The sequence below is a fragment of the Bombus fervidus genome, chromosome 1 (assembly GCF_041682495.2).
Source record: "Bombus fervidus isolate BK054 chromosome 1, iyBomFerv1, whole genome shotgun sequence".
Taxonomy (NCBI): domain Eukaryota; kingdom Metazoa; phylum Arthropoda; class Insecta; order Hymenoptera; family Apidae; genus Bombus; species Bombus fervidus.
The window spans coordinates 5193332-5216876 of NC_091517.1; the positions used below are offsets into that span (position 1 = coordinate 5193332).

The window sequence follows — 23545 nt, forward strand, 5'->3', positions numbered from 1 at the left end:
GAGAGAATTTCATCAATGAACAGCAAACATCGAAATTAAGTTTTATGATGTTACATTATCCGTAACGAAAGCACTTACTTCGATTTACTTTAAAACACGGTAGAAGCTGCGCAATCTAATCAACGTGAAACTAATCTCATAAATTTGTAAGCGAGTTGCCGCGCCTTGCATTGATCTCTGCCTACGTTTAACCAGTTAGACGTATACCTCGTGGTTAACCTTCGTCGCGGTCGTTTATGCGAGAAAATTGTACGAAGAGCCATAAGTTCGCGCCATCCTCTCCTTTCGCCTCCTTGCCGATAGTCCGTTGCGAGCATAATCGCTTCCTAAACACGCATGAACGCTTTCCCGCTTGATTCGAAAGTGAAGATTCTCTCACTTATCTACGCCGTTTACACAAGAAATTAATATTAATCTTGTCGTCGAGCAACTGGTTAACTTCTCTTTAGCTAGTTTCACAACAATTTTTCAAGTTTACGACATTTTCGATGCTTGAAGAGAGGTTCACAATAAAAATAAACGAGGGATATTCAACGTGAGGACGAGAATAATCGAGTGATATTTTCTACTATATTTGCGGTAAGAATATTCCCCGATCCCTATTTTCTTCATAGAATTGTTATTAATAAATTCCGGAAACATCAAAGAACGGGTTTATGTCTCTATTTTCCTTTCATTGATTTATCCTTGTTATATCTTTATGCTTCGATAATTGCAGTTAAGATCAAGGATTTCGATTGTAATAAATATCAGTCAGGTGTCGAAGAATGTACGAAATGACTTTTACCATCGACAACCTTGAACGATCCCGGATAATTCAAGGTTACTTCTTAAGTTATGTGTTCAGTGACCCTAACTTTATTAGTTTCACATTTTTTCCTTCTCCTTCCCGTGATTCATTCTCTATTCGCGTATATAATTCTTCACCCTTTTCTTGCTCTTCGCCCTTTCCAATATTCTGATTAATTCCATAAATTACAAATTAGAACTAGGAAAAAGTTTATTTCCTAATCCCTATTTCGCATTTAATCTGCATCACTGTTGGCTATTAATTTTCCCAACAATCGAATTACAAACAGAAAGACAAAAACTATTACTCTTTTATAGTACCAATTATTATTTCCAACGAAGCATTCTTTTTTCTTCTAATAAGGTTCATATAGTCAAATTTGTGTACTAATACGAGCCATTCACAAGCCGAAGTGGCTAAATTTACCACTTTAAATTTTTTAAATTCCATTCAGCTGATTAATTGATTCTTTCATATTATTTCATTAATTTTTCCTACTTCTTATTTTGTACAGTTAACAGATTTGACAAATAAGCAACTCGTATGAGAGTACTGCTAAATGATCTAAAATTTAATATACTTGAACCTAATTAATTAGTATGTAAACGCTATAATGAATACAATGGTGTGCGAAAATTTTTTATTGCTACTGGATGTCGCGGTGTACACAAAGAGCGGAGCAAAGACACGAAGAGATCGTTGTCATGACAGGGCTGGTAGTCGGAGAGGTCGGGACACTAGGCGTTCCCGGTGAACCGGTTAACGTGGGTGGAGATCGGTCGTGTACTGGTGACGCATAGGAAAGCCGCTCGAGCAGAAGGAACGAGGGCCACGTAAGACGCGCTCGTCTCCTTGCCGCGTGGCCCTCTTGCCGTCGAAGAGAAGGGAGAAAGAGCGGAAAGCCAAGCATATCTATCATTCGAGGAACGACCGACGTGCCGCGAGGGTCCTTGAACGATTCAGCCGACTTCGAACAGCTCGTCGTGTATATTTCCTTGACCGAGTGTCGAACAATCGCACCACGATTCGCGAAATCATCCTGGCGCGTGTATTACGAAACACCAGGAAACCCGTCGTGTGATAATAGGTGAAAACGGAGAACAGTTCTCTTGTTGTTTAAAGACTGCAGTGCTAGCTTCTATATACTTAGAGAACTGGTTCGTGGATCCTTGTTTTTCATGCAAATTGAGTGATTGATCTGTTTGTGATTTTCTAAGGAAATTAGGCAAGTGAAAGTGGACGAAGATTGATAATGGTTTTAGTGTGAAGAGGGTCCAGGGTGGGATTAGGTCTTCTCAGCGTGTTTAGGGGAAATTAAGGTTGCACTGATTTCAGTGATCCTTGGTCATTTATTGTAGTCTGGGAAATGTGATGGATGAGAGTGAAGTAGTGAGGGGGGAAATTTGTTAATCAACGCCAACATAGTGTCTGTCCTTAATCAATCTGAATTTAGTCATCGATTTCGCTGACAAACCTTGAGGACTAGATATATTTAATATTCGATAGCTATTGTCGTCTTTGATTCGTTAATCGAACTTTCGCAATCTTTCGTGACCAGATTAAAACCGTGCATTTTTGTCCCGTCCCCCCTCCTGCCTGCCTTTATTTTCAAAATTAACAACCTATAGAACGTCTCGAATCGTGTGAATGAAACCTGGAATTTCAAGTGGAACCAGGTCGTAAAAGCTATCAATTAAATACGTGTTGATCCATTAATTATTCATGTCTAGAGTAATTCTTGCAGTACGATCACTGGACACGCAGCTAATTCACGCGAGTAGCAGAAAAACAGCGTCATGAAATTCTGGCGAATTTACTGAATGCTCGTATTTGCTTTTCCAATTTGTTCGACGAGGACGTTACTCGTTTTCCGCTTCGACGCCAGAAGTATCGCCTTTGGTCGCTTTGCAATTCGGATTTTCCCGCTTTTGCATTCTGTTTGCGCAATTTCTATGAGTTCGACGCGTTGAAAGCATTTTCCTTCCCCCCCTTTTTTTCTTCGTTTTCAACGTTTCACAGAGGTGTCACGGAAAAATTTACAGTAAATCGAACAAACGTCTTCTATTTAAACGTCAGCAGTTCGACACCTTGTTTGCAGTCGTAATAAAATCGGAAACCACGTTTCGACTGTCTGCTCGTGGTTAGAATTCCTTTAACGTTTACCGTGCAAGGAAACGACTTGCGAAACACTCGAACGCGTTGGGTTTAGCGACACAGTTTCATTTTAAAATTTTCATTGACCGTATGTCTGAATCCGTTACAGTTTAAGACCTTCAAATATCAACTTTCTAATCTGTAGAATAGGACCATTGATCAGATTTCATTGCTTAAACGAATCTTATGATTGTTGAATATTATTCATCAGGGATTGATAATTGAATCAATAATTAGAAAATAGGAAAAATATTATATATTATAAAATATAGGTATATGAAACTCCAGAGATTTATCGGAACTTTAGTTAACTGCAAATAGCCGTTGAAAGAGCTTTCGATATTGTCCGCGCGCTTTCAATCTCGCGCACCTCTGCAACGTGTAATTTTCTTGCTGGCAACTTCCACTTGAAATTCCATTCGCGCGGCCAATTAATCGTCGTAACATATCGCGCATTGAAAATCGCCATCGGCGTGGCGCCGCGCGACAACGATACCCGCGCGAGTAAACGTTTTAATCTCCGCTGCAAAATTACCTTTCCTTCTGTCGAGTTTTCCTCAGTACAAAGGAGTTACGGATAATTTCAATTTTCAGCCAGGTCCCCTTGTCTCGTTTAACTGTGGCTACCGTGTGTTGAAAACAGAAGTACGAAACGAAGCTTCTCTGTGTAAAAACGTTTTCATTTAAAATTTCCTTTTATCATATCACGTTGCACGGGAAACCAGTGAGAAACAGTTGCAAAGTGTTTGATAATCAGTCAGAGAGTGTCACCGTGAAGTGTTTGCATAGAAATTGCTGGAGAACATATATTATATCCAACAAAACGACTAGCAAGACAGCCAGAGCGTGAAATTCTGAGTCCCGAGGTCAATGAATCATGAGAACGATCGGTAACAAGGGTATCCAAGAAAATGGATTCATCTAGAATTTGGCCTATCGAGATTCCACGAGTCGATGAACGCATGGGCGCATGTTTCACGTGGTGTTGACCCCATAAACGGGCTCGGCGTGGCTGCCAACTAAAAATACCCATTCCGGACGAACCAGTTCGCTGAAGGAAAAGAACGGTGGCAACGTGACTGAGAGCGCGAAACCGGAGGTGGCACGAGCTGCGCCGACAGGAACAAGAAGCGGAGGAAGAGAGAAGAATCGAACTCTCGCGCGGGGATAGTAAATGTGGTGGCTGTATTGGCAAATAAGGAAACTGCATAGCGGCGGTCGTTTAAGCAGGATTTAATGAGACGGTATAAATCGATGGATTAAAGAGAGCCACATGTGTCCGCAGTGATTAGTCGGCTAAAGACTACCAATGATTGCATGGAAGATTTACGATCGACCGGTTGCTGGACTGAAAAGTTTGAACGAATAGCCGATGGAAAGCCATCTGCTATAATTGCCCTATTCTGTTATTACCGATCGTCTGGAAAAACGTGCGTCAAAGACTGAATAGTGTCGATGAACAATTACACAAATTTAAATTAAATTACAATGGATAATACTTATGCGAAGTGTGATTAGTGATCGAAGAATAATCGAAGATCGATGGATATGACGAGGAACAAGCAACAGATCTTTCCGCTACGGCCCTTTGCCACTCTAGGGCGTAGAATTCTCAGGGGCAAGCTGTACAGAAGGTACGTTTAACGTACTAACGTTCTTCTCTTGGTTGTTCCATTCTATAAAGAACATAGTTTTTATTTGCAACAAATCAGAACGAAATGGTTTCCGCGAGTTTAGTCCCCGGAAGGGATGCTATCGGAACCATTTTCGTGCCATCGTAATTGCTCGCGAAGCGACGTTTTCTTGCCAACTGCTGAGCAGTCGTTAACCCATCTTACACGTGTCACGCGTTGTTTTTACCGGACTGATCGACATTCGTGGAAAGCTACGTCAAGTTGAGAAATTACGCGCGATTTCAGGGTGAATTCTGGATCAAGCTTCCTGGATCGCCGATATTGGATCGTCGAGATTTTACGTCCTTGCCGAAAGTACCCCTTTTTTCCTGGGATTGGAGACGCTTCTCTAATACCGGGGTTAAACGTCGCTTTCAAGTTCGCATCAGTTATCTAGGATACCGTTTAAAACTCGTTATACAGTAGTTCTTGTGAAAGTTCGAAAAATATCGCTTTGGAGCTTGAAATTTCATTGGACCATCGTAGATTTATGCGTAAGACTTGGGTCAGACTGATTATATAATTGGCATTAAAGCTAACTAGATACTCTTTACTTAAATTTAAATTTTTCGACTTTTGAACCTCTAAATTTTCAGCGTTTAGATTCTTAGATGTTGAATTTGCGATCTTTTAAATTTAAACAATTTTTAATTCGCGAGTTTTAAGAATTTTGAATTTGAAACGTTTGACTCTGATTTCGGATTGGCCTGGTATGGCAGCACAGTTTCACGAGATTAACCGCGATTCACGAACACGATAGAGTATAATGACGCGCTTTCGAGATTCCTCGTCCAAAGGAAACCGGGTGAAATTGTCCTTGCTGTCGCGAAATAATTGCAGAAGATTCGAGTTACATGACGCGAGGGCCGGTAATGATCTCCGATCGATGTACTGTTGAGAAAATTCACCTCTAATAATCATTCTCCTTTCACGGGCAACCGTTTAACCTAGATACTCGAAGCAATACCACTTCGAAGAAGACCAATCGACGCGTGTCACGCCGTGAAATTCTCTCAGCGTTTCGAATCTAACTCCCTAACAAAAACGAGATCAAACGATTTAACAGCTGAATCGTCAACGAGACGCTTGTCTCTCAAACCGTTCGTTAACGTTACGCTCTGGTCTATTGACGGCTATTTAACGTTTATTGTTTCGTTGGACCCTTTGAATGACTATCGCGGATTAAGTTTCATTGGTTCAATTGAATCAGTCAGATTTGACTTTATTCCTCTTGGGACACGATACTTGAGCTATGTAGAAAAAGAATAAAGTACGGAACATCTTTGTCTGGTTTCTTTGAACTCAAACGAATATTCATAGACTACTGACTAAATTTCTAAATATAGCTAAACTTGAGAATTTCCTATATTACGGGGCATTTCATGACGCATCAGAAAATTCCTGATCCTCTTCTTTTATCACGTTTAGAAGGATAGTACGACAAAATTACGTAAGCACTAAAAAGAGAGGAGATTTACTAATCGATACTTGTAAACAACGGAATGCCATATTATGACGTCATATCAAGATGATCAGATATGGATAAAATAAAAAAGTGAAAGAGTGATAAATAATGATAAAGATAAGTTTCTTAAAGAAATTATCTCTGGGTAAAAAAGCTTGAGCCAATAGCTATATATCCTATTCAATACGAGAATCGGTTGACCCAGGTCAGGCGTAAATATTTGCCCTGGATCGCAAAAGGAAAGAAAAATGCGAGAACCCGGTCCCCTAATCTCGCTTAAGGTTACGGTCGTGATTTTATGGGATTCGAGACACCACTCCACATCGACAAACCTAGTACTTACGACATCGGTGACCATGAAAAGAAGTCTTTTATTCCAAGGTCCTTCGACTGGAAAATGTCTACATTCACGAGCTTTTACTCGTAAAACATTCCACTTTGGATCAAAACTATATCCTTCCAGCCATAAAAAGATAGTAAACTTGTAGTAATAGAAAAGGCATATTTCTAACAAATTTTTAATCAAAAATATAAATCACAATATCCGTAGATCTTTTTGTTTCTTTAATAGAAATTTTAATATTATTTTTCCATTTATTATTTCTTTTATTTATTTACAAACTAAGTGTTAGTTAATGAAAGGTAATAAAATAATGGCAGTTAGTTAATTAAATAAAAATAAGCTTGTAATAGCTTAAGATATTAGGAAGTTTCAGAAGATATTTCCTGTTCCGTTTAATTCGTAACGAAAGGATCTACAAAAGCGTATAATAGACGAGAATGAAATGTCTGTTATAAACATGCAGATCAGAAACCCGGGAAGAAACGTGAATCATCTTAATCGAGGAAACATCTCAAATGTTGCGTAAAGCCTCGGACGAGGGTAGACAAGAGAGGATTTTAGGTTGGATTTTAGGGGGCGTTACTTCTATCAACGATTCCACGCGGGTAAAAACAGACTCGAATTTATGTTCTTCGTTTCTTCTATTCCCATCTGTCTCGCCCTCGTTTAGTCCATTTTACGTTATACACTCTTCGTACGATAAATGTCACACGTTTTTTCTATTCGTGATCGATGAAACGAATCGTAGGGGTTTATATACTTTTCAACTCGATTTTGTTGTGTCTACAATTTAAATCTCCAATCCGAATTCTTGCTCCGTGATAAATACAGTAGTTATGTCACAAAAGATATCGAATATCTTTGTTCGCGGTATTCCTTACATTTCGCATATATTTTAATACTTTTCCTATTGAAGAACCATATAAACGGAACGAGAAGTCGTAGTTATATTTTAATTCACTTACACTCGTCTGTTGCGATCAATTTAGTCGTAATCACGGTTTATTAGAGTGGCACTCTGTTTGTCGTGGCGAAATTCCACGTTTCATAGTTATATTTTAGCAATATATTCAATACGTGATCAATCTTTTCTCTCTTCCTTGCACACCTTTTTCATTCGTTCCACGTGTACGCCCAGTCCTTCTTTTTTTTTTTCTCGTTTCCAAAATTTTTAATTAAATCCGCTGGTGATGTTTGGGAAATACTTTTTCATTTATTTAAATTGATAACATTTTCTTTTGTTCGTTTTTACACACAAACGTATATATCTTTTCTCGATATTACAAAAATTTCTTCCAATATCGTTGCAAATCACCTCTGTGTAATATAGTTTAAATATCGACATACTTTTTTTCTAAAATAAAAGTCGACGAGAAAAAATTTAAAAAACCGAAATGGAAATTAGACCAACGTATATCGTTTTAATCTTGGTTCAAAGATTTTTAAAACACGAAAAGGAGACTTAATCGATATAATTTACACACAACCAGAAAGAAGTTCTTGTAGACATACCTTGGGGACGGTGATCGTCGAAGTATTTCGTTGCCGAACTTCAGGATACACCGCTCGTAATCCTATTAAAGTCTTGAAACTGGCACGGAACTCGAATTTTCAGGTCTATTTCCATCTTCTGGCTGGCAGACGTCTTCCGCAGTTTGTCGTGTAAAACGTGATCAAATTATTTCCGTGGCTCGACAGCAAAAAATAAAATTCTCTCCTAGCTGTTTGTCAATCTCCACCAATTATACGAGATTACGAAACTTCACGCGTCTAGAAAATAAAGTAGCTATATTTTTTGCGAAATCTTGACACAAAATCTAAACAAGCTTCTTCAAACTATGCGTTGGATAAAATCGATACCATCTATTTAGTCGAGTTCCACCATGCATAATCAGTATAGTGAGAAAATTTGTGCAAATTGATATTCTTATAAAAACAATTAAACAAATGAAATCTATGAGATGATTTGTTTCATTATACATCATAATATATACTACACTTTGGATACCTTATATATTTTTGTACATCGTACGTTCTATGTATTTTTGCACTTCTAAATTTCTCATAGATGCATGAAAATTTACAAATAATCAACCAACGAAAATCGATTGTTACGATCAAGAGCCAGTTGTAACTTATACAACGATAAAAAAAAAAATACAAAGGAAAATAAAGAAGTGCGAAATTAACATTTTCAAACATAAACTTATACCTTTAATCTACGACATAGTTGCATTCTCCTATTTCCATTTTACTCGAAATATACGCCCATAGACACGTGTCCAAGAGGACAAGGTCAAGGGTTTTCCACAATTAACAAAGCACCTAGCACCGGAAATGGCTGACCTCGCGTGCGTCCAACCCCTATGTCTATTTTAACTCTTCCTTCGCGATATCATCACGTGTTTATTTCATACGTGTCGCTAAGTGCGTTTCAATGTCTGCGGAACGGAAGAGAAAAGAGCAAGAGAAAAAGAGAGAAGGGGATCCGGAAGAAATGATAGTTTGTCGAAGGAGGCTCAAGGACGCGGTAGTAGGCAGTCCGAGTAGAGCGTGCTTTTAACAAAAAGCACGGTCGGCTTGGCACTCCTTGCTCCTCACGGCCGTGACTCTAGTGCCACGCTGTTTCAACGTTTTTGGGTCAAGTCCAGCTTGATTAAAGTTCGTCGACTGACGAACCGCCGTCGTCGGGTCCACCTGGGCGATGCTTTTAATTAAACGAATACACAAACGGCCGGTCGAACGTAATCCGGAAGAACGACGCTTGTAAAACGGAACCTTTTCATTTGTTTAATGAAATGACAAATTTGTTTCGACGGTAATTCTCCATTTTCCCGAAGTACGGCGTACAATCTGCCGGCTCACATTCATCGGTACTTTTAATTTCAACGAAAGCTAGGCAACCGGGTTCAAATGTCTTCGGATTCCCCGGATTTCCTAAGACAATTCCAAGGAGTGTCATTAACGCGTGGCTGATTGAGGATAATGTCCAACAATATGTGTTCCCTCGAAGTTTGTTGAGAATTTCTGTTGAGAAATCGAATACTGTACGAGTTTTTGAAAGTTACCGTAGAAATTTTTATTATATTGGAATATTATACCTTAAAGATCTCTGGAGTTCTTTTCTTTAATTTTTTGTATGTAGAGTAACATGGAAAAATTGTTTGTATTATATTATAGATGATCGTAGTAATTTGTTTAATATAATAATTGCAGATGTTTTATTACTTTATCGGCGAAAGCTTACACTATTAGCATTCTAAATGCTTACTCCTGTATTATCACTAGCGGAGACTTCCTTCGTTTATCAGCATATTGGTGGGGGATCGTGATTCCTTGATGAGATTTGAGATAGATCAGGAACGTGATCACGTGGAACGCCTCGTGAGCTTTTATCCCCCTGAACTATGTTCCAGTGTTTGCCTGATAATTCGAGGTCTCCAGGCTGACATTTTGATCCCGATATTAAACGTATTTTGCTCGACATGTTTCGCTAACGCATCGTCATTCGATTGCATTCGCTTTTTAGATGAAGTTTAGAAAAAATTAACAATTCATGGCATCAAATTTTTACAAAAAAAAAAAGAGGGTTTCGCGTATTAAGTAGCGAAGTTTCCACATCGATTGCGGTAGCGCTATTCTATAATGCAATTTCGAACAGAGAACGCTCGGTTTTCAAAAATATTTCACGCATATCGTGCACGACGAGGAACTTTTGGAAAACCAGATGATGTATGTATATTTGAAACACACGGACGCGGATGTGCGACATATGGTGCGATGTGTAAGTAGGTCAATCGAAGGAGCGATACGTTCGAGTGAAATTTCCATTCTCGCAAGGCTGGTCAGCGATTACATTCGCCTTTGCAATTAACTGCGATCCACGCCTGTACAAATCCCATACACGCTTGTCTCAGAGTTCGTCATTGAAGCGGGCGGATATAGATGCATATGAGGTTGTTCCGTCAAAATGTCGGTCAAGTGTGTCTATTCATTGGCGCGTACATTCAATAGCTGTCTTGTACGAACAGACTTTTTTCTATGTTCATTAATTCAAAGTATAATGAATTTTCTGAAAAAAACACGATTATATCCTGTTGTGAATCACGAGTGGTTCCTGTAAAGACGAAGAAAGACACATATGTGATATGTTAATCATATTCAGTGACAAGTATTGCTTGATTACTATGCTGAATCAGCAGAGATCATTCATTCGATACGATACGATGACTAAACGAAAATTTGCAAAATATACAATTCGGTAATCAAGTCGAACAAAAGCAACTCATTCTCTCCTTTTTTTGTAAATTCCCCGTCTTTCCCAATCACCTTATCAGAACTGCACAGGCATTAATTCAGTTGTCTAGATATTCAAATAATTCTCTATCCACAAATTCCACAAATTAATTGATAATCGTAATCGTGTAAATGAAAATTTTGAGAATTGATACGTTTTCATAATTTGAAAAAATATAACCAATTTTTTATAGTAATAAATATCATTTCATGGAAACACGCAACAGGCTGAGCAACACCATTATGATTATCAACCCTCCAATTACGGAATACTCTCTCTAATCTGCCTCATCTCACCCTCCCAAATCCAGCAGCCTAAAATAAACCACCCTAAACACGAGACAAAACATCGGAAGCTCTAGACGTATGGAAAAACGGAAATTGCGAGGGGTGGCAGCCCTTCCGCGAAAACTTCCCTGCATTTGGCCCCGTTTCCACGATAGGGGAAAAGTCGAGTAGGAGTTAAGGGGTGGATTATTGTAGAGGGATCGGGGGCTGACGGTGGCGAGAGTGGTGGAAGCATGCGAGAGTCAGCTTATTTCTATCGATCTGATGATAGCCCGCGGAGGCCGGCTTGGTGGCGCGGCGCATGGCGACACGGCGGCCACCTATGCGGCCTTTAATCCATCGCGACGCTCTCGACGTCGGGACGTGTTTGAGACGGAAGCGCGATTCGTGTTTGTCGCAGGACCCTCTCGCGAGTTCTTCGAGACTCGAACTTGGTCGTCGAGTATCGCGTCGTTTTTACCGTGCCTTTCTATTTACGGTCGAAGATAGTTTTAGTGGAGACGTCTGAATCAGGGCACCCCTGGCCAGGATTTGTGTTACGTCACTGCTAAGGAAACAGGTGCGTCGCAGTTGCGAACACGCACAAGCGCAGCGTGCGTCGCGCGAGGCGGTGTGCGCAGCTTTCCGAACACGGTGTGCGTTTTTCAATGGAGAATCGCCGATTGGTCAGCTGCCGCTGACTGAATCGGATGAGTGACCAGTGCTCGTTTACGAAAGTAATTCGAGGTGAGCAGCTGCTGACAGCTGGATCGTGTGCATCGATGATATGCCTCGTTTCTATGCTTTACGTGATCGTGCTGATCTTGCTTTTCTTACAAGCTTCCATACCATAAATCAGCCACTCTACCAGCAAGTACGTGTAATTTAATGAAAGTGCTTCCGTGACGTTGCATCCACTCGGGTTGAGGATCGTCATTGCATTGGCACTTTCTCTTGACGTTCCCTCGACGTTCGATTCTTGTTCTTTCATCGACGTATTTTCAAGGAAAGCTCAGTGTCGTGTAAGATTAATAAGAATTATAAATCAAGTTTATTTCACGGAGAACTATCCTGTACATCATTGGAAACTATTCATAAAGTTTGAGGTGAATTTTGCACCGTCGAGTCGAAAGTTGCGCGGCTCCCTTGACCCACAAACGTTCGCTGGGCCATGGCGTATAAATGATTAATGTAAATTGCCACGCTGGCTGATTAACCCAATAATTGGTCAGACTACTAAAAAATTATCGATTCGTGGAAAGGATAGAGAAATGAACCCAGAGAAAAAAGCAACTCGTGCTTGTTTATTTTTCAATCGCTTTAAAAGCACCTGTAAGATGAACGCGTAGATATTTTTTTATTTGATCAATATGTAGAATTCATGCAATAGAACCGACGGAGCTTTAAGAAACGAAATTGAATTTAATTCGAATTGGAATCAAAACCTCTTGACCCAGTGACATTTCTGTTTCCGGTGTTAATCGCGTCACTGCGGAACCGCGTCGAACAGGTGCGTGCGAAACGTGCATGTACCGCAGTTTCGGACGCATTGCGCAGGTAAGCTTGGATCAGCTGAAACTCGCGTGCGCCAGTGACGTCTCTATCAACGAATTAAACGGGTATACATTCCACAGAAATTTTTCGACGCAGGTATCCTTGTAGAAAATTGTTTCTGTAGACCAAGATCGATTAATCGAGGACAGATCGAGCGTGGAACGAAGCAAAAATAGGTGATAGGTATTTTCATTCGAGGATCTATTAATAGTTGAAAGATACTTTTGTATTGCGTGTCAAGGATATTTGAACAGATGAAATTGAAATTCGAGGAGAATTCATTGAAACTGTTTTTAATATATATTTTAAGAATTGAAGGCATAATCTCAGTTTAATATAAATAAGTTTATTATTCATATATTCTGAACAGTCTATAAGGATAAACATTTGTATTCTCGAAAAGAATACTAGTTGCTTCTATGTTCTTTTATAACATAGAAGCAACTCGAGTTTCCTAATATGTCGGTTATTATTCGGAATGTGTCGTCATTTTATGTGGGATCCTTGACAAAACCCAGAAACTCGATACGTCAGAGCTGCTTTTAAATTGAGACTTCAAAGGAATACATTTCTTCCTTTACAATCCCAACTTCTCAAATGAAGCCATTTTTCATTTCAAGTAATGACGCAACAAAGCCTCGGATTACAATTTTTAATAAAAGCCACTATGCACGTTTATCGAAGTTTCAACTCCGTAGATTCTCGTCAAGCTGCATTCCACAGGGATTGCAACGACGATGTGGTCATTTTGGATCGAAGGACAAGCTTTCGGTGGGTACGAAGCGTCACTGTTTAAAGCCGACGTTCTCGAGGTAGTCCTCGTGTCGAGCTAACGAAATGAAGTCATTCATGAATTAGCAGGGTGATAGGCTGACCGTTCTCGTCAATTAACCATGAAATCGTACTCTTGGTCAACGTTGTCATAAATATTTCATGATTAGTCGGGTCCTCGACCGTGACTGTGATCATCAGAGTTGCAGAAGCTTCTGATGAAATGTTGCACAAAGCTTGCATATCTCTTTAAATTGTTTGAAAAGCAATAGAATAGTTGTTCTTTTGACTATTATAGAAAAGTGAATCTAGCCACTAAGAATACATTATTGCATATTTATCAGGATATTTTTTATGAAAACACGTAATCCCTTTATGTGTGCTTATTTAGCATATAGCTATTCAAAATAGGTTTCTAAATGAAAGAGAATAAAACATGCCGGACATTCAACAGTTTCAGCAGTTTCAAACTCTTGTTGTGCGATACTGTATGGTACACCACGCAACGTATTGACATTTCGTGCTTTGCTGTGGTACCGGCTAAATATAGTTGCTTTATGGAATAATCGTTACCGACTTGCACTGCGACCGTTTCTCTCTCTCTCTCTCTCTCTCTCTCTCTCTCTCTCTCTCTCTCTCTCATTTTTTTTCTTTTGCTTTCTAACTGATCCCCCGTTAATGTCAGTCATTTCCCGCTAACACAAGAATACGTTGAAGCTTCCCCAACATTGTTCATCGTTCCATAAAACTTCTTAATAATCAATAAAATTATTCGAACAAGCATCAGTCGATCAGTCTGATAAACCTAATAAAGTACAACACAAAAATCGACTTTAGACGATCGTCGAATGAACACTGAGCTTCCAAAACTCGTATTAAATTCGGCACCGCTAGTGCACTGTATCGCCCCTCAGTGTATCCGACGTGTGCATTGCGACGTGACCTTAATGGAGCCCTGGAAACGCAGCTGCACCGGCCGACCACTAATTTGAGGTCTTTGTTAACGCAAGCGAGAAGCTGGTGCGTTGAGTGGCTCCACTGAAACGGAATGAAAATCGACCTTTCAGGGATGAAATCCTCCCTCTGGGCAAACGTAAAGACAAAGAGAGGAATAGAGCAGTGGAACTGGTAGAAAGGAAAGACGATTAATCCTAGATTTTTGATGCAAAGTTCAATTGGCTCTGAAATATGGTGGAACTACTCTCGTAAAGCAATAAGCCGTACCTGAATAGACTCGAAAATGTTGAGATCTTAATTAGGATACTGAGCATTTTCCCTCAGCAACAGAGTGTAGAACTACTCGCGTCTCTCTCGAGTTTCGCGAAAATTCGTGGTTCGTTGAGATTTTTGCGGGCGCAGTTTTAATTAAGGCTATCCAGTTGCCAGCATGTGATTCGAGGTTTCGCGACTCATGCAGCCAGCGATTACACTCCGCTCGTGCCTCCCGGCATTTTTAGTTCTATGACATTTAACCGTAGAATATTTACAAAGTGTTCGTTGATGAGCTTTATACCAGGAAACGTCAAGCACCGAACTGCAGTTGTGAAAGCCTTATGGCTTCGTGCTTTGTTGACTTCGCTGCAACGTTAATGCCCTTGCGCGGCTTCCAAGTTGTGAATCGTGAATTTCTTATTCGTAAACAATCTGAGCAAATATTATTTTGAAACAAAAGTTGACCAAATAATCGAATTAACAATAAGTGCTACTTTATATTGCTATAGTACTGTAGTGTTGTAGTGCTGTTTGGCATACAGTGATACGAGTGAATATCGATGGTCTCGAATCTGTGTTAGACGATGTGTCCCGAACACTCAACCCCAATTCTGCCGATAGTATCTGGTTGTAGAACTTGATTACGGACAACTCTCGAATCAGCTAACCAATATTCTGAATTCTCTGGTTGTGACAGTGGAATTCGGATGACTTACTCTTCGTCGAACTCAATTTTGGAAATTTTTTTTCAATTTCAAACTCGATTTCGACGATGTCACTATTAATTTATAACGATTAAGCAAATAATAATCCTACATAAAATCCTAAATATCTTGAAATTTCGGAAATAGAAATTCTAACAAAATCACGTTCCGGAATAAAATTAAACTGCGACAATTTTTAATTAATCAAACTTAATAACGCTGAGTCTGTATATACGAGACGAACAATGAACTGTAATTGTAACAATCAAGCAACACATTTTCAAATGACTATTGCCTCGAATACCAGCTCGCGTGATATGCATGCTATTCCATACTCAATCTCACGAATGCTAAGATACTATCATACATATCATACCATACCTATCGCATGATACCAGTCACGAAGCAACAAATCTCTCTCGAACAACTACAATGGACTCTTAGCATGATGAGGAGCGAAATAGGAGGAAGCTGAATAGGAGACATCGTATGTAAGATCCATTTTCACGAAACTCGAATCTGTAGGATGCATAGAAATCTTTGAGACGACGACACATGTTCTCGACTACTTGTCATTTTCGCGAATCCTTGGCTTGTTCGTAGCGACAGATACTCCAGCTCTGTCGCACGGGCGATCTGAAACGGTCGAATTTCAATAGGAATCTTAATTAACGCGATAATTTCGCCCGTCTACGAATTCTGTCACGTGAATGCGTATTATGCACGTCGTGGAATATTTCCGGAAATCTGCCGCCCTCTGCTACGAAGAGAGAGAGGGTTGTAAAGCAATCTCGAGACGTGATACTCGTGTTCGCACGATGATTGGCGTAGCTGTGTATGCTTTAAAGTCGCCCTTTGAAATAGTCATATTTAGTGGTATACATAATTTACTGTCTTAATGTGGAATTATAGAAATGTTTTTTTAATTTTTAAAGGGGAAAGGAATTATATATATATATAAGAAGATCGATATAAGAAGTCGTTCTTCGTAAGACAAGGAAAATTGGAGTAATTGTGGAAATGTGATTAGAAATGTGGTGAATGGTTGATTGTGAGGTTTAAATGACGAGATAACTCGATGTTAAAACCGTCAAGTGTATTTAAAATAATTAATAAATACAAAGAATGTTCACTAAGACGCTTGGTACAAACTGATTCGCTAAAGACTGTATATAGATCGCTAACAAGATTGCTCGAGACTGAGACTGATAAATCTGCTCGACTTGCGATTGCGTTCGTTTATTTATACTGTTCAGGGGAGTACCGGAAAATTTAAATTCGTCTTTGTTTGACGGTTGCACGTAACGGCGACATTGTTTTGCCCGGAGTTTATTTATTATTACATTATGTGTATCCTAACGATATTGATACTCCGAGGCAAAACAACAACATGATTCGAATTGTCCTCTAGCTCATGTGCCGCTACAGAAATAATTAAACAATAATATTGGTATAACTTTCTGGGACAAATTAATAATCCACAGAGACACTGACAATATAAATTAAATTAGAATTCTTGAATTCTTGAATTCGAATTTTATTTTTAACAAAGAAAGTTTCAAGCATTTGAATTAAGAAACGATTAATGTAGTAAAGGTATTGTTAATTGCCCGTGATTTTTTCAGATTTTCTTAAAGCGCAGAGCGGTAAACAGACATAAATGACCCAATTTGTCTATGATATATAAAAAGATATATTTGCCTACGCGTATTAGTGGCATGAAAATTAACTAGCCTAGCGGGATAGATTGCGATAAAGTAATTCTATTTAAGAATTCCTACTTGTAGTTAACCTAAACCCAAAGAATTCAAACTATTTTTATTTAAATCCGAGAAAAATTGGATTATTAAACCACTCGATTTCCAATTAAGTGCAATAATAATAATAATAATAATAATTTCTCTCTTCGTTCTACACAGAAAGTTTTATTACTTTATTACATTATTCATGGTGATATGGTTTCTTTATGCGTGTTACCACTCCTCGTTTACATCAATTCGATTCAAGCTCGAGTATCAGTGCAATTGATATAAACTGGTAGCTCAAACACAGAATATTGACAAACGAGTCCCCGTACGTGTCTCGGCCTTTAAAATCGCGTCATCCAACACACAATGCATCGACCAGGTGGAGAAACGAGGTTCCGTTCACAAATTGTTTCGTGTTCCGTCTGTCGACGCGGGAATTGTGTGTTCCGCGACAGAGAGACGCCTACGGGAACTCGATTCCGACTGCTTGGTGATTAACTGCTTAAGCTTTCAGAGCTCTCGACCAGAGCAAGGAATTTCGCGTTTCCTCTTTTCTTCGCATCCAGTGTGTTCGTAACGAGAATGGATGGTCGAGTGAGATTTACCTGTCTTGCGATTAGCCTCATCGATCTTAATTAAACTCTCTGTTCCTAGAATAAAATGCTGCAAAATTTGAATAAAAAATTAGTACGTTCTCCAGGATAATTGTATTGTGAACAGGTTTTCACTCGCCATATAGAAATGTCATTTTTATTCAAATAAAATATTACAACATTTCACAGCGGAATTCTACGCCATAACGACAAAAAGTTGCTTTATTTTTTGTTTATACGTTAATATCCACCCATAAAAGCCTCTATTCACTAACGAATAATTATTATTTATTATTATAACACAATTTTTTAATATATAAAATAATAATAAAATAGTTCTTAGTCATCTTGAGAGAATGTGGGAGAAATTTCTCCCTTTGAATTGTTCGTTTCATTCGTTTTTAACCTGATATTCGCGATTTATTTAATCTATGAATTCATCAGATATATCGGAATTATATGATGATTTCAAGTGTTTTATTGGGAGAGTACACCTCGAGATCAGCCGTATCGCGATCATGCTAGTTTGAAGAGCTACTTTAACGCGCACCGCTTGTTCTTCCAAACCAATGACTTTAATTAAAAATACTACGAGACGCGAAGCAATTAATGACCGGCGACATACTTTAAGAACTCGATACTACTTGAGTCCGTAATGAAAAAACTTTTACCCTTTAACTGGAGGAAAAGAGCGGCTCGGAAATCTTGTTGCCTCTTTTATTCAAAATGACAAGTATTTCTTAGTAAAGAAAAAGATATGTTTATTTTTCGTGAAAGTTAGAGAACGATATATATGTACAAATAACATATGTAGATTACTGACGGATAAAGAGATTCTACCATCGTATCTAAAGAAGTCGATTAAAATCAAACTAATCAACTCCACGTTTTGTTCATTTGTTAATTTCATTACATAAGTACACAACTTATGACTTACTTGTGTAAGTTCATTGCAAGAAGATGACACACACACTGGTAAATTCTGAGGTGAATTTAAAAAACATTGTCCGCAAAATCATCACTTTTCCATACTTTTCAATTTAGTTTTGAAGTTGGTCTTTAGAAATTCTTTCACTTTGAAGTTGGTCAACGTGATCCTTAAATGACTTACATGATAATCGGAAGTAGTGAACGACAAAGGTAAATTGAATGTGATAATTAAATAGCACCTTTTATTTTTTACAGAGAAGTACGTACGGTCGTGCTCAACAAAGGTTCCTCCGGCCTGGGTTTCAATATTGTCGGTGGCGAAGATGGCGAGGGAATTTTTATTTCCTTCATCCTAGCCGGAGGTCCCGCCGACCTCAGCGGTGAACTACGACGCGGCGATCAGATACTCAGTGTCAATGGCATTAATCTTCGGACAGCCACCCATGAAGAGGCCGCCGCGGCCCTTAAGGTATCTTCTCTATATTTCTTACTAGATATTCATGTTCAATTATTATCGAATTCGATCATCGAATTCTAGAAATACTTCCAAATTTTTTGATATATTTTAAGAATTGTAATCTCCGAAGAAAGAAATGAATGAAACTGTGCCAGTCGTAATTGATTCGATCGTATTTAGTAATTAAAAATTTTGTAATATTTGCATCCAGGGTACCGGGCAGACAGTGACGATCGTGGTGCAGTATAAGCCCGAAGATTACAACAGATTCGAGGCTAAGATCCATGATCTTAAACAACAGATCTCCCAGCAGAATTTGATGACAGGCACCCTCATGAGGACCTCGCAAAAGAAATCGCTTTACGTTAGGTAGGACTAATAGAAACTAAATAATGATATCAATTTAACCCATAACTACGGACATTCGTATTTTTACTATCGCCATAGACGATTGTAATTTTATTTATTAAAAAAGCCACTATTAACATTCCTCACACGTTCGTAACATTTAAAATCCTCCAACGAAGCTTGGCAATGAAATAAAAATTCGAACTGTAGTTGTGCATTCAGAGATTCTTCGTACATTTTTAGATAGAGTCGAAGCTTTTCTTCTCAAATAATTCGCTCGCCAAGATTCAAAGCACGTATAGCCAAAGGCAAACCTACATCTCTTAACGGTAGTGCTATTATAAGTTAAGTCAATATAAGTAAAGATGGGAGTCTTAAACGAAAGAATCACGAATACACCGTAAATGACTTCCATCCGCTTTCACAGAGCGCTGTTCGACTACGATCCTAACAAGGACGACGGCCTGCCGAGCCGCGGTTTGGCATTCCGTTACGGTGAAATCCTACACGTGACGAATGCCAGCGACGATGAATGGTGGCAAGCCAGAAGAGTGACTCCTCAGGGCGAAGAGGAGGGTCTCGGCATAATACCGTCACGCAGACGATGGGAACGGAAGCAACGCGCCAGGGATCGTTCCGTCAAATTCCAAGGCCACATGCCGGTCATCCTCGACAAGGTGAGTTCGTTCGATCGGTTGCGCGTGAAATCAAGAAGAAGGACGACGGGATCGTATCGATATATTGATTACAAATCAAAATTAGAAAAATTGGAGTAAAATATTAAAATTAGAATAGACTATGGATATTTTTTAAATATTTTTATGATATTTTTATTAAAAAAAAATGTAAAAGAAAAATGTTTAACAAGAAGATGTAATTATGTTATCACAGCAATCAACACTGGATAGAAAGAAGAAGAACTTCTCATTCAGTAGGAAGTTCCCGTTCATGAAGAGCAAGGACGACAAATCCGAAGATGGTTCAGATCAGGAACGTGAGTGTCTTGAAACATGACCAATTCGTATCCTGCACGTTCTGTGCATGTTCAGACCCGTATATATTACCTATTGTGGTTTTTTTTACGTGAACATTTTTTTAATTGTCGTCGTATTTCTCAGTCACTATATATGTATATATATTATCTAGATCATATTATGTTTGAACTTATAATTAGTACTTTTTACATGTGTCTTGATATCCCCCTGTTACAACGATGATTCTATGTCCTTTTTTATGTTTTTTCTTTTTTTTTTTCTTCAACTTAATCTATCGAATGGATGACCTCGATAAAGATTAATTCTCGAACGATTCGAAGTTACTAGAGGTTCGTAAACCCTTCATAAACTCAACTGTTTCCCCTCTCGTTCGATCGTTCTTTATTTTTTTTTTTTTTTTTACTTTCACTTCCTTTGATTGACCGATATTAACGTAGAAAGTCTTTTTACCAAACATGCACCAAAGTCAACTCGACGAAAAAAGAAAGAAAAAAAGAATCGTATCGGGAACGTAACAAAAAAGGCGTAAAATAAATGGAACGCAATCTCTTCGAATTTAAAAGCCCGTTTAGAGGTGCGTTAGCAATTAAGGTCATTTAGTAATTCGTGACAAGTACGACGAATACGCCCAACTTCCGATTGAGCTTTTGTGTTTTTACCATGTGAAAACGTGACATGTGTTTTGTTTTTGCCTGCTTGTGTAGGGTCGCCCACGACACCCGAGAACGAAAACGATCCTACACGTAAGTATTCCAAGTTAGTCAACAAGAAGAAACAAGATACAATCACATGATACACCCACATACACACATACGTTATACCATACACGAAACACACGAGCGCGCGTGCACGTACATTTATTTCTATTTGGTTTTTTAATACGAAAAAATCATTATATCGAGAAATCAATATACGAAAAGAATCGATAAGACGAGAAAGAAGAAAGATTTTTCAAGGAAAGACAGAAACGATATCAGCGACCCTGTGAATTACTTACGCTTCTCGAGAGGTCTCTTCTTTCGTACATCCTTTTCTATGCTTGCGCCCAGCACTCTGCAACTTCATCCTTGCACCAATTATACTCGCATCATGCATTTGGTCACTAACATCGCGATCGAGCAAACTGTGACACTTTACTCGACTCGCTTTCTAACTGGCTAACCTTTTATGGTGGATCGTGGTAGTGGTAGAGCCACCCTCGAATGCTTGTAGAGATATCAGCACGTGTAGTGATCGATGGTGAACGGAAATTGTGACGTTGCTCGTTTACATTTCTTCCGACCGTCGCGTGAGTGCAAAAGGATTGGTACGTGGAAAACTTTATTTACGAAAATTGTGAAACTTGTTGAACTTGTGACGAAAGTTATCCCTACGTGAAAACTATTAAATACTATATTCATTGTTCCGAAGCAAATCTCTGTTAAGATATATCTAGCACCATTTTCAAGAAAAGTAGGTCCTAGAATTCTAATTACTTTTAGAATTCTCAGTGAAAGCACGATCACTCTGTAACTCTGTAGCTGCATCATAACTCTGTCGTGAACGGAACGACTTGAAAACGTTTTACTTTATAGAATGTTCGATCCTTTTACTGACATTTTCACCGGTACTAATAAATAGTCACCGTGAATTTATAAGTTTAACGAAGCGAATAAAACGTAACGAGCGAAACTCGCGTGCACCGCGGAAAAACGAGCGATCGTGCGAGCTATCATGATGGGCCAATCAGGGCTGTTCGAAAAGCTCGAGCTAGCCCCGCGCGGTAGGGAAGATGATTGCTCATGCTTAAAGCTTAATTAATCCTAGCAATTATTAACGGCCGCTTATTAGTACGCAACGTATACTGAAATATTGAACTTGTTATGTTTTAGCATTCATGCTGTGCTACACCCAGGACGACACTAACACCGAAGGTAATCACGTCTCTCTCTTTCTCTCTTCACTTTGCCACCTCTTTCTGTCTCATCCGTTCCTATATACATACGTATTTGTATCTTCTTTATGTTCCCCTACTCTCTGCCTGCCTTTCATTCCAGTCCCCATTATGCATTCCGACCCCTCCCCTCTACCGTTCCATTCCCCAAACCCCTCGTTCTCTTCGTTTCATCTCGGTCGCATCAATTAACAAAGCACACGTTCATTACTGCGATATAACGATCCGTTCGCGGGACGAACGCATTGTTCGACAACGTCCTTTTGTCGTGGCGCGTTGTCACTTTTGAATACCGCGTTCTGCCTCTCGCCGCATTGTCGATTAACGAACCCACCGACTTCCAAGAGAAACTACGAGCCGAGCAATCGAACTGATTTCACTAGCGGAATAATGGACCTTTTTTCTTGTTTTAGTCTTCATTTATAGTCTATTTTTTTCTCTCTCTCTCTTTTTTTATATATTCTGTAACATTATGAAGTATCAATTTATTTGAGACTGAAGTTAAAAGTCACGAAGCTTTAATTCAGTGTTTGAAAATTTAGAAACGAAGGATTCAAGTTAAGGGATACATGTCTAAGCTTATAGAGTTTAAGTTGAAAATTTACAAATGTAGGTTTAAATATTCAACGTTGAAATTTCAATTCAGAATACAAAAATTTAAATTTAGAACTAGGTCATCTGGCATGGGTAAACAAGTCGAAATTTCTGTATAGAATCATAAAATTTCTAAGTATCAATAGCACTATAACCATCCCTTGCTGCATTAACAAATTGTACCTCGCTCGAATCATCAATGATCCATGACATTTACAAAGAATTACATTTCAAACTTTCATCCCCTCAACAATCGTAAAACGAGCAAAAGCCGGCACACGATAGAATGAAACGTCCTCCACGTGTAAAGCTTCGCTAGATTTCTTCGAAGCTAATATCCGTTGTCATGGAACGATTTCACGCAGACGGGACCACGGGTTTCGTCTGCGTGTTACTACACGTTCATTCTCATCTCCTCTCACATTTCACCGCGCGCTTCTTCCACCTGTTTCATTCATAAAAAGATATCTGTCTTACGTCGCAGGGAGTAGAGAAATTTTGTATCGTGTCGAACTGCCTTATATGGAGGAACTGACGTTAGTTTATCTGGAACAGGAGGACGATAAGAATAATGACGAGTGTAGTAAGTGATGCACAATACACGAAAAAAAAAAAGAATCATAGTGTGTGAAAAAACAGGAGTGAACAACAGATACCAATTTAGGTCCTTGACTAACAAGCTATCGAAACGCGGTTTCGATCATCGTGCGGATCCTCT

The 23545-nt window shown here is 38.9% G+C and overlaps 1 protein-coding gene across 23 annotated transcripts in view; it reads left to right on the forward strand.

Moving 5' to 3' along the window:
• Dlg1 (MAGUK family member discs large 1) overlaps positions 1-23545 on the forward strand; it is a 530764-nt gene that overhangs the window by 501360 nt on the left and 5859 nt on the right. For 17 of the 23 annotated variants that reach the window (XM_072004650.1, XM_072004679.1, XM_072004697.1 and 14 more), the window contains 7 exons: positions 18756-18969; positions 19169-19326; positions 19733-19982; positions 20197-20299; positions 21005-21043; positions 22172-22213; positions 23312-23410. In XM_072004650.1, the coding sequence (XP_071860751.1) occupies positions 18756-18969; positions 19169-19326; positions 19733-19982; positions 20197-20299; positions 21005-21043; positions 22172-22213; positions 23312-23410 (905 nt within the window). The remainder of the gene's footprint in view (positions 1-18755; positions 18970-19168; positions 19327-19732; positions 19983-20196; positions 20300-21004; positions 21044-22171; positions 22214-23311; positions 23411-23545) is intronic. The other 6 variants (XM_072004750.1, XM_072004630.1, XM_072004600.1 and 3 more) reach the window with 5 other exon arrangements.